The 12,494-nt window shown below is 40.3% G+C and overlaps 1 protein-coding gene across 2 annotated transcripts; it reads right to left on the bottom strand.

Annotated features, from left to right (window-relative positions):
* Positions 1-1,464: 1,464 nt before the first annotated feature.
* Positions 1,465-12,215, bottom strand: LOC141817939 (transcription factor MYBC1-like). Of its 2 annotated transcripts, none has more exons than XM_074705549.1 (2): positions 11,333-12,215; positions 1,465-1,935 (listed from the first exon to the last, which is right to left on the bottom strand). In XM_074705549.1, exons 1-2 carry the CDS (start codon positions 12,204-12,206, stop codon positions 1,817-1,819), a joined length of 993 nt encoding a protein of 330 aa, XP_074561650.1. In that variant the 5' UTR covers positions 12,207-12,215; the 3' UTR covers positions 1,465-1,816. The 2 variants fall into 2 exon arrangements, with proteins under 2 accessions (XP_074561650.1, XP_074561651.1); XM_074705550.1 differs by having other exon boundaries at positions 1,905-1,986.
* Positions 12,216-12,494: the final 279 nt, after the last annotated feature.

The raw sequence follows: 12,494 nt of genomic DNA, 5'->3' as shown, positions 1-12,494 counted from the left end.
GCTGCTTAAGAGATGTTATAATCTGCAAAACAGAAAATAGAAAAACAAAACTTGGTTAATAGAACTGGATAAAACAGAATATTGTGCCAGTTTTCCATATCGTTTCTGTCCAGGATACAAACTGAACTCAAGTGCTATTAGTTCAATGCTAAATGAGATCCCCTTCTAGAGAATTAAAGATTCTGAATCTGGACTTGAACTCATGAATGGCATAAATTAATTCCACCTTGAAAGCTGCCATGCTGAATCTGTGCAGAACCAAAGTCTATACAGAACTAAAATTCTATGCAGTTGATGATCTTAACTCATCAACTTTATTAGTCCTTGCTTCTTTTCAATTGTGTATACATTTGATAGTAAAGATGAGGGAGATTGCAGACCTTCATCAAGTATGCAAGCACCAGAACTTAACCAATGAAAAATTGTAAAAGAGTGTGTATCACTTTTAAATGTTGTGTGCCAAGTGCTTGTTAAAAGTTATTGATCATTAATAATATGAATGAAAGCATGTGCTGGCTCATTGATGTATGGTGATTACCCTTCCTCACTCCTTTGAAGGGTCAATTCTTGAAAAATGCAGAAATTAAGGCTGTGATCAGTTTGGAAATCAGGAGCCTGAAACTTTAAGCCTGATTTCTGAATCCCTGGAGGTTGTGGAGCCTCAATGTCGTGAGCTCCTGCTGTATTTAAGTCTTTGAATTCAGAATTTGACAGGAAATGAATAGCAAACTGTTGGATTGTTGCAATCAGGTGAGGAGCTGTAGAAGAAAAAACAAACAAACATGCAGAGTGTATATTCCCTTGGAACTGATCCTCAACTTGGACTCTTGCGTGCCAAAGTTCATGGAGATCTCTGATCATAGTCGGGCCAAAGGGAAGTTCTTACCATTATAATGCTAAATGGTATTACATTTTATACAAGAAACTTCAAGATTCAAGCCCGTGCCCTCTCTGATTTGAGTTTCTGAAACTGACATTGGAAGCAACAAAAGCGTAGAGATTAATGTCAATTCTGAAATTATGTGACAGTTTATGGTATGGGGTTCCTCAAGTTTGCATTTGAATCTGAATTTAGAAAATACTGAGAGTTAGAGTAGTTTGGAGTTTGATTCATTGAATGTTGGCTGGACTTGTTTTTTGAAACTGAAGAATGCAGGAATAAATTGGAATTTCTGAACTTAGAACTGGAATTCCTGGAATTAGCCATCATGAAATCAGCATTAGTTCTGAAGTTGCCTTTTGAATTTAGGGCACCAGTTTATAAAGAGGATAAACTCTGAAATAGCAAGTAGGTACTTCCCTTGCTATCCAGATGTAAGAACATATTACAGAAAAGGAAATCAGTGATCTGCTGCCATATATCAGTGTTCTATGGTGGTTTCTTTCCTCCAATTTCCTTGTGATTCAAAATATGAATTTTCATTGAATCGAAGTTTTGAAATTTTAGTCAACCAAAGCCTAAAATGAAAATTTTAACTGGGTCTGCTGAATCTGAATTAGTAATGAGAGAGAACTGTTAGTGCCAATTCTGAATGTGGTTTGTGAACAACCACTAGAGTTCAATCTTTTGATGTTTTAGTGCTTAATGAGATTCTGTGTGAAGCTTAATTCAGTTTTGAAACTTAGGTCTAGAACAAGCTGGAATTCAGGAATCAATTCAATTCTGGAATTCTGAAACTGTTCCCAGAATTCTGAGATGCATCAACTAGAGTTCCACTCTTTTCCAAGCCATGCATAATTCAATCCTTGAACCTATTTGAATCTGAATTTTTGAAATTGATCTTTTGAGAGTTGTGGCAAAGCTCTGAAACTCTGATCAGCATACTGGAATCAGAAAATGCATTCTGAAACTCCATTTATGGAGTTCTTTGGTAAAATATCTGAAGCTAGTTCTGGATTCATGGATGGTAAAGGAGACTTCAGCTACAACAGTTCCTGGAAACTCAGAATTTGGATATCACAGCAGTCCAATTGCAAGTTGTGTAGCTAATACAAAAAAAGAAAAATATATAAGAGAAGAAGAAAACAGTGGCAACATAAATTGTATCAATTTGAAGTCAGTGTGTCAAAATCTTAGGATAGCTATCCAATTGAAGAAGAACTTGGCTTAATCTCTTGTTTTAACATTGACAAATGGTGTTCTTTGTTCTTCACGATAATTTGTTTGATACATATCGAATTGTTCAAATCATCAAGTTTATTTCTCCAAAACTCTTACTTTTTCATTGTTTCCTTTTCTTTTAATCATCTTAATTGCTTCACTTAGTTTTTTTTATCTCATTACAATTATTAATAAATCCTTTTGATTCATTTATGCGATGTTTTATGGTGATGGAGAATTAGAATATAAGCAAGCTTATGGTAGTGACATGTTATGAGTTATATTGAGTGAACCTCCACTTCCATTTTCATAGTGAGAGTTAGAGTGAATACTTACCTCGTGAGATTGCATCTTTCTTAATTTTTCAAATGGATTGAAATCATCATGCATATTGATTATTATAGGGATTGAATTCATGATGTCTCGATCTTTAGATGGTCTTAATTAAATTTCTTTTATTGTCTTCGAGGTATTGCTAGGAAATTATTTGGAGATGTTTTATTTATTTGTCCAGGACATGTAAGAATAAGTGTGGGGGATTTGATAACTACTAATGTTGATACGATATTTTGACTTCTACGTACTTTTTGATCTCCTCGTGTGCTAAATTAGCGTTTATATCACCTTTTCATGAGTTGAATTTATTCTTAGATTTTGATACAAATTATATCATATTTACAGTATTTGATGCTAATATTTGAATATGAGTTTGTAGGCAATCAAAGAGCCTTGGGCCCTAGTCGATTGATCCAAATTGGATATAATTCGGAGATTAATTGAGGAAATCAAATCCGGATCAATCTGGACCGTTCATCCAAGATCTGAGACAATCTGAACCATCCATTAAAGATCTAGATCACCCGAGTCAAGGGAGAGTAGATCCCAACCATTAATGAAGATCTGGAGACTTGAATCAAGATCTGAACTCATCCCACCCTTGGATCAGATCTGGAGTGTTCCAACCATTAGTTTAGATCTGGATTCTTTATAACTATTGATGCAGATCTGAGATGGATCGGAGGGTTGAAGTTCAATTGAGATTGCTACATGAGCACAAAAATTGCAATTTCTAGAGGAGATCAGGAAACAGATGCAGGTGTGAGGAGACAGAGCTTCTTCCACCTCCACCATCGCTGGCCACCGAAGATCCGTTCACCACCGAGATCAAGGGGATTACCCTTTTCTATCCATCTCATCTTCCTCTAGCGATCCATCTTCCATTCCATCCCGTGATGCCAATAGCCGAGGTTCTTTCTTCCATCACAGGCCGACCTCCATCCACCATCAAGAAGTCTTCTTCAACCAGGGTTAGGGGTTTACCATCATCGGAAAGCATCAACGGTTCATCACTAGAAGAGGTTAAGAGGATTCTCTTCTTCCTCGGTTCATCACAGTTCATCTACCTCCAGCAAACCACACCGCAAACCACAGTCAAAATTCAAGGGGATTCCCTTATTCCGATCATCCCCGATTTATCCATAGCATCTCCGGTGTCTCATCCACCCTTCATCTGATTCCGGCCAACCACCATTGCAACTCCACCGAGCTTCATCCTTTTCATAGTAACTTTCATAAGATCTGTAAGACCTAATTCTGATTAGGGAGATCAACTTCTTATCGTTGTGTTCCTTGATTTGTGATGGATATACATGTAGTTGTTTCCCTTTAACAAATCATAATTGAATTCATTTGATTTCATCTTGTGGTTTCGGTCGATTAGAGTCAAGATTACTGTTCCATTAATCGGTTTGTGCCTGCCAATTTGGATTAGTTACATAGAATTTGTTGCATTCTAATTTAGATTTCCATTAGTTCTTAATTGCTGTTAGTTTAATTTCTTGCATTTGAATTTGAGTTCATTTGAATGATAGTTGTGTTGGTTTGCACCTATGTTTTGGTCTTGATGTTACTGTTCAGGATTGCTTTTCATATTGCAGTAGATTAGGTTTTATTAGATTGGTCATGTTTCAATTGCATAGGTGATTCACTTCCATATTATAGTTTCCTAATTTCCTATTCGATGCATAGGTTAGACGAGATTAGGCTTGTTAAATGTTTTATGTCTTTATATCATTGCAACCATAGTACAAGTTAGATTAGGTTATCATTCATTATTTGTCTTTCGCATTCACAGTTAAAAATCCAAACCCCAAAATTCATTTATGAATAAATCGATCCTAGATATTATCATCCGACCGTTATATTCATTGGGAGACGATTAGAGTTACCCTATATTGCATTAGTATAGAGAGGGATTTCAGTATTTTATTTGTACCCATTTCACGATAAAATATGGGTTTATCAATGACCCACCAAAGGGTTATATTTCATAGAGTAAGAACCAAGAGTCCCGAACCATGTAAAAGATATTTTATGCTTGTATTTCTTTATCTTATTTTGTATCTTATATTTTCGATGTGTATTAATCTATTGTAAATAAGATGATCGACGAAATAAAAAAAAAGTGAAACATGTTATTCACCCCCCTCCCCCTCTAGCACCAAGATTAATCCACAAAGATTTCACAAGCGACCGCCTTAAACAACTACGGAAGTAGAAACCAACAGCCTGTGAGGAATCTCCGCAAGTCAAGTTGGTGGCAACTTCTCTAAGGGTTCCTCCTGCTTTGACCTCTACCTAGGAGGATGAAGAGGTTTCTCTAGTGCTCCAAAGAAGTGCCAATTAGTTGGCTCTCCGAGGCTTTAGAGACCCAAATAGAGGAGTCTCTAGAAGCCTTGCTGGCCTCTTCATGTTCTCAACTATCATCCTCTACAGGGAGGCCTTTGACGTTGAAGTGAATCCTACCCTTGCCTTTGGATAGCAGGAGAGTAGTGGCTTTTGATATAGAGATCCTATGGAACTTGCAAGATTTATCCCTTTATCTCGGCTAAGGCTACCCATGCTGGAGGATCTCCAAAAATAACATTATTTACCCTTGGGCCACTTGGTGGACCACCTCACTTGCTAGATAGCCTATGTAAGGTAACTAATTTCATCTTCTCAAGGGTAACTAATTTTATCTTCTCGCTAGTGCAAGTCCTGGTATTAGATCAAGAGCTACTAGAGCCATACATATCCACAATACTTAAGGAGGAGACCAAGCTAAAATCCCTCATTGAGCACATAGAGAAAGAGGCCAAGCCACCAAGGTTGACAAGGTGCATCTTTCTTAGTAGACCACTAAGGTAGTGAATGAGATGGAGTCTTTCAAGTTAGAGCTCAAGTGAACTAAGGCGAAACTAATGGCTCACCAAGCAAGTGAGGACAATCGGTAAAAAAATGGGAAGGTAGACTTCCTAGCATCCAATGAGTTGGTTGACATGATGGTTAACTCAACTAACCCCTTCTTTGAATTTGGGTTCAAGGAAGCTCAATGTTACCCACAAGAGGGAGTACCCATAGACTTTTTGGGATTGTATTCGGGCCTTGGAAAGTCTTTCCCTTGAGGTCTTTGAGTCGAAGTAATGATTGTAACTAGTATTATGAAATTGAACTCCTTTGGGAATGATATGGTGACATGTAATTAATTCCTTTAAATTGCTTCTAAACTTCAGTTAGAGAAATTGATTCTTGATCCTCTTTATGTGAATTCTGAAGACCACAAAGATATAATAAGGAGAAATAATAAGCGAAGCTTGATCCCGTGACTTGGGAAGATCTATGATGTTGGAGAGATTATCAAAATTTGATTTTGAAACATGGGACAAACCTCTATGGCGTGAGAGAGATAATTGATAAAATTAATCCCGTGACCTAGATGGACCCTCTTAAGTCGGGGAGAGGATAAGAACTCCATTTTGAGACCTACGTGGACCATTGAGGTTTAGGAGAGATAATTAACAAAGCTTAATCCCGTAACCAGGGGATCTCTAAGGTAAAGGAGAGGATAAAAACTCAATTCAAAGAACTGGTCGATAATTAGCAAAACTCAATCTCATGACCTGGGCAAAACTCTAAGGTCGAGGAGAGGATAGGAACTCGATCCCAAGACTTGAGCAGACCTCTAAGATCTGGGAGGGATAATTGGCAAAGTTCGATCCTATGACCTTAGCGTACCTCTAAGGTCAAGGAGAGGATAAGAAATCAATCCTAAGACCTAAGCAAACCTTTGAGGTTTGCAAAGGTCGATCACACGACCTAAGCAAACCTTTGAGGTTTGGGAAAAATTAGCAAAGGTCGATCACACGATTTTGAGGTTTGGGACAAACTATTGTAGACCTTTGGGTGTGAGAAAGATCATTGGCAAAGCTCGATCTCACAACCTAGGCAAACCTTTGAGGTCCGAGACAGGATAAGAACTCAATCTCGAAACTTGGGCAGATCTTTGAGATTTAAGAGAGATAATAGATGAAGCTAGTTTTGGTAACTTGGGTTTACTTCTAACGTCAAGGAGAGGATAAGAACTTAATCCTAAACTTGGATAGACATTTGAGGTTGGGGAGAGATAATTGACAAAGCTTGATCTTGCGATCTAGGTGGACCTCTAAGGTTAAGAAGAGAATAAGAACTTGATCACGAGACCTACCAAGCCTTTGAGCTTTGGGAGAAATAATTGGTGAATCTCGATCCTACAACTTAGGCGGACCTCTAAGGCCAAGAGGATAAAAACTCGATCTCAAGACCTAAGTGGACCTTTGAGGTCTATGAGAGATAATTAACAAAGTTCGATCTGGTGAGCTAGGCGAACCTTTGGGGTCGGAGAGAGAATATAAACTCGATCTCTAGATCTAGACGAACTTTTAAGGTCTGGAGTTAATTAGCAAAGCTCGATCCCATGATTTAGGTGGACCTATGAGGCTAAAGAGATAATAGAGCTCATTCTCAAGACATGTGCAGACCTCTAAGGTTTAGGAGAGATGACAAAAGGGTTGACCCCTTGACTTGGATGGACCCTTGAGGCCGGAGAGATAATAAAGCTCGATCATAAGACATAGATGAATCTTTGAGGTCTAGGAGAGGTGATAAGAAGAATTTATCCCACAACCATGGAAGAGCTCTAAGGCTAGGGAGATAAAAAAAAAAGAAGCTCGATCCTAAGATCTGGATGGCACTTTGACGTTTGGGAGGGAATAAGAGAAGTTAATCCTTGAGCCATTAAGGCTTAGGTGAAGAATTCAAATTAATGCTTATAAGAGACCCTTATTTTCCAAACTTTTATTAAGCAAAGACTTACAAACATTCAGAGTAAAACAGAGTAAGGAAAATATCCCGTTAGCCCCTTGAGATTGGGTTGATGACTCCTCATGTGGGATGGTTGTCAATGTCCTGCCTCTTATTAATAGGTGTTCTTCTATCTTCCCAAGAGGGTGAATTGTGTCGGTCTCAAGTGACTCTTCGATTAGTGAGTCCACCCTCTGGGACCTCAAGCAACGCGCTACTCAACCTCTCTTTGAGAATCATCTCTTGCCCCAAGTGAAGATCAAGAGAGACCTCAAAGGATAAGTCCCGGGACGAGGCCTCTTGGCAAAGAATGAAGTCCCGGAGGCGCGGCCTCTTAGCAAAGGAAGACTTAGCACGACAAAGCTGAAGGAAACGTCTCATAGTGCAAGGAAGGACACGAGGCTTGTGGAAGACGTTTGAAGATTTGCGTCAAGGCTAAGGGCTGAAAAAGAAGCTGAAGGGGAGTTTCAGCTTCGATCAGTCTACTGGTACTGTTGGTGCAGTCGACTGGTGGTTGATCAGAAGCATACACAGAGTTTACAGAAAAATCAGTCGAGTCCATCAGTCGTGGAAAGACAACCGTTGGAGCGACAGCTGGCTGATTAATGCAGATTAAAGAGCCGTTGAAGCCCATCAGTCGAAGCAGTCGACTAATGTACAAAAATACATAAAAATAGCAGACGACGCCGAATAAATTAACAGTTCATTTTCTCATCTTTTTGGCAAGAGACTGACTTTGTAAAAAAGCTTTCCTCTTCCTCCATACTTCACTACTCATTCTTGTGAAAGGAAGAGATCATTTATGAGGGTTTTCTCTACCTTCGAAGCGTGCTTCGAAAAGGAGGATTTTCATAGTGAAAAAGTTGTCTGTGTGTGGATCCTTGGATTAGTCACATCGTAGAGGTGGATACCAAGTAAACAAACCGGGTTAGCGATTGATCTTTCTTTTGGCTTTTATTTTTGCTTCCGCTAACGATTTCGCAGGAAAGTTCGAGAAACCGCTATTCATCTAGCGAACGCATCGGTCCCAACAAAGGGGATTGGAATTGATGACTCATATCATCTCCCCATTGAGTTGTCAACAATTTTGAGTGACATGACCGTATTCATGGTGGAAAGAGCAAAAGAAGTTGAATGAAGGCCTCTTAGGTACTTTTCAAAAATTCATGGATCATTGTAGCACCCGGTTCTCTTTGAAAATCTGTAGTGCCCTTTCTTTAGACACTCTTAAGTACATGTAAGCAAAATGCCCTTGGAGCTTGGCCCTCGGTGGTGATCGGTGTTCTGTCCTTCTTGCGACACTCTTGATATATCAAGTAACTGTTTTCTATTCATTCCTTTGTAGTTGTCGGGTCTCCTCAATATTAATATAATTCTTGGCCCACTCATGGAGCTCATTATAGTTGGATGGGGTCTCTTTACCAAAGATTGGAAATATCTTTCACCTGCATGCCTTGAGAGAAAACACTAGTCAGTACCTTAGGAGTGGCAGAAGGTACCTCAAGGCCTATCTAGGTGAAACGTTGGATATATTTACAAAGTGACTCAAACCCCTATTGCTTCAAGTTGGATAGTTTAAGAGGGGTCATTCGATACTTCTTGTTGCTTACAAAATGGTGTAGGAACACCAAGAGAAGTCCTTAAAGGATTGAACAATGATGGGGTTTTAACATACAAAACCACTATTGAGCCAACCTGACAAAAATTATTCAGTAGACTCGACACTTTTCTCCATTTAAGTATTGGTGTAGGAGGACAACGTTCTCAAATTGACAAAGTGATCATAAAGGATAGAGGATCCACTATACTCCGGCTCCTATATCAGTTGTAAGTTGGCTTGGACAATAATTTCTTTGCCAGAATCTTGGCAAAAAAGAGAGTTCCCTAGTGCGGTCCCTCTTCTAGCCACTCGAACAACCACTTTGACCTACTTAGCGAGTACAAACCATTTGAGTGCTTTGGGTTGTGAAATCGTAGGGCAGCTCAATTTGAGGCTCTACGAGCCTTTGAGAGGGTAGATTTTGAATAGTATCCCTTTAAAAGAGCATCCTCTACCGATGAACCAAGACAATTGGGCTACAGTGAGGGGCCCGACCATAGTCTCCACATTATTAGGCAAGGATTGGTCAAGTTTACCCATGGAATACTTGGGTTTTTCTATATTGATTCTTGTGATTATCATCTCAACGTCTTCGCTCAATTCAATCAATTTTTTCACAGATGCCATCGAAATGATATAGTGGAAATTGGTTGTCGAGGTGGATCTCGAGGTGATGTTGATTCTGACGGGATCAATGCGAGTCAACCTATCACTAGAGGAAATGTCAAAGGGCGTCGAAGTTATTCAACGAAGCTCCTCCTGATACTTAAGTCACTCCACTACTTATGAAAGAGAAAGTAGAATAGAAATTGAGAGAGATTCCGAACCTATCTGGTGGTGTACTTATAGGTGCAACAGATGTGTGGAATATGCAAACCATGATCTCGAAGAAAATAGGGGTTATTTAACTGTTTCAGTCATTTTTATGTTAATCTGACCTTAATTGCTATTTAATTATGGCAGCTTCAACCTTTCGCACGTTACTTGCCTAGAGATGATGATTATGGAGTGATCATTGCTAGAATCGCTGATCATGTCATTATGAGACCATTGTGACACAAAGAGCTCAAGAACCAGAGTTGTATGTTGAGTTCGGGAGACCAACCTATATGGAGAGCTCCATAGACTCACCGATATGGATACCTCAAGAGATTGAACTGAGCTTGCCCTTAATCATGATAAAAACTTTCTACGGATCTTTATAAATAACTTTGCTACCTGGCGTGAGACATGTGGGTGTGGCAGATCTTTATAAATACTGACTTTGCTACCTAGGTTGCGACCATGTGGGTGCGGCATACTAACTTGAAGTAGGACCAACATTATAAGGTACCAATCACCAAGCCAATTTTCCCCAACATTAAGACAGGAATCAAGTCTTGTAAGGTAAACCATAAACAGAATACATGAGTTTACTGATCTTATACATATTCCTAGATTAACTAATGATAGTTCAATATTAATTTCTATTATGTAAATATTTGTAGGGGTGAGGAATTAGCAAGAGAACTCTGGCTATATGCAAGGCTGGAATAGCTAATTTGTGTGTACTTTAATCTAGCATCATCTACTGAATACACATGCAGAAAGCTACCAGAAGCAAATGCCAGCAACATATCTAGAATTGAACAAATCAACTTCGACATAAATGTAAAGAGAACATGTGTGTGTGTGATAGGACATCAACTCAAAGTAAATTCTTATCGAATCATCAAAGTTCATATAATGCTATAAAACAAGAATAAGATATATCTAATGGTAACGCCAAAATGTTTCAGATAGAGTTAGCAGTCAATTTACCATTACATCTCCAAGGTGCAAATGGCAATCATCTTAACATAACAGTTAGCTACTTACAACTGTTACTAAATAGTTAGGTATCATTCCCATGAAATTCCACTCCCTAATAAAATAAATTAAAACATTGAAAATCATCTTCAGACTGTTGATCTTCTTCTTAAAAAAATAAAAGAAAATAATCTTCAGACCAACACAACCGCAACCTTCAGACATTATAAGACAGGGGAAACAAGAACTTATGATTCATAAGTCCATACTCTAGCACGCCACAAGCTTCCATATGTAGAAGCAGGGCTTGAGAAAAAGTAGTATGAATATACATGAATTATCTGCTACTTAAATCATTCATTTCCTTCCACTCAAACATCCTGATAATTGTTATTAAAGAGATATGATATCCACTGCAAGCAGAGCAGAATCTACAATGTTGAAACAGAATGATCTTTTACTAGAGTGATATTCATAGATAGTGGACTTAATTGTCACCGATTCAAATGTGATAATGAGGACATTGTGATCCTCTTATCTTCCTCTGCGTCTAGCATAACAAATGAAGATAGCTTATCTAAGCGGGAAAAAGGAAAGAAGAACCATATGAAGGAAGCATAAGCTTAGTTCTTCAGTTAAGGCCGCTACAAGTGAGTAATAGTGTAAGAAAGATTAGTCCTCACCAGTTGGGAAAAGCGTCAACACCTTTCTCTCGCCATTGGTGCCCCTTCTGGCAGACTCCGAATCATCTGCAAACGGTTGGGAAGTCAAATGCATTAGTCCCATTCCCGGATTGATGCCCGATTGAAGCACGGCGTGGTTCACGGAACTTTGGTCGACCCCGCCTCCGCTCGGCAGCGATCTCCGTTGTCCCAGATCTCTCTGGTGGTACAACTGCTGCTGCTGCTGCTGTGGAACCGCATATGTGATCTGCTGGCGGTGCTCCAGGGCGGCGTAGGGGGAAAAGGGATCAGGCGTCACGATCGGTCCTCGACTCAGGAAATGTTGGGGCATGCGAGCGCTGGCGAAGAGTTGCTCAGTGGCGGCATCAGCGGCGGAGATCGGCCCCGCCGCTCCGGCTCTGGGACCGGAACCGCTGAGGCCCTGCATGCGCTTGAGGTAGAGGCGGTACTTCTGGAGGTGGCTGGCGACGTTCTCGCGGGTGAGGCCATCGACGCTCATTAGCTGCATTATGGTCTTGGGGACGGCGTTCTTGATGCCGAGGTGGGCGACGGCGTCGACGAAGCGCTTGTGGAGATGCGGCGTCCAGACGAGGCGGGGGCGCTTGAGCGTGCGAGCGGCCTCGTCGGCGGTGGAGCCGGGGAAGGCGGGGGAGGTGGAGATGAGGTCCGAGGAGTTGAGGTCGGAGGAGTCGAGATCGGAGGGGGGAGGGGGTTGGTTTGGGGGCGCGAGGGGGATGTCAAAGGCGAGGGCGAGGTCGGGAGTGATAAGGGCCTGGGAGAGCGGAATGAGCTCCTCCGGCAACGGCAGCTGCTCTTCCCAGCGCGCGAACCAACTGCTTTCTTCTTCTTCTTCTTCCCTCATCCTCATCCTCATCCTCCAGAACCTCCTTATTGTCGTAAATATGAACAGAGATCAGAATTTGTGCTTCTTCTACTGCAAGTCTGCAACTCGTTGGATTGAATTTTGAAGGAGATCGGAATCGATTCGATCAACGGAGGAGCCAATCGAGAGGCAGTGAAAAGAAAGAAGAAAGGGGAGGGGCGAGTTCGAGGTGGACTCTTCTAGTTCGTGCCTGTGGACTCTATTTGCGCTTTCATTGCAGTATATCTGTTTTTTTATTATTTATTATTATTATTATTATTATTATTATTATTATTATTA

Source organism: Curcuma longa, unplaced genomic scaffold (genome assembly GCF_044706935.1).
Source record: "Curcuma longa cultivar G26 ecotype Majalengka, Jawa Barat unplaced genomic scaffold, ITB_CL_G26_1.1 contig_22601, whole genome shotgun sequence".
Lineage (NCBI taxonomy): Eukaryota > Viridiplantae > Streptophyta > Magnoliopsida > Zingiberales > Zingiberaceae > Curcuma > Curcuma longa.
This window is presented reverse-complemented; position numbering and strand designations above follow the sequence as displayed.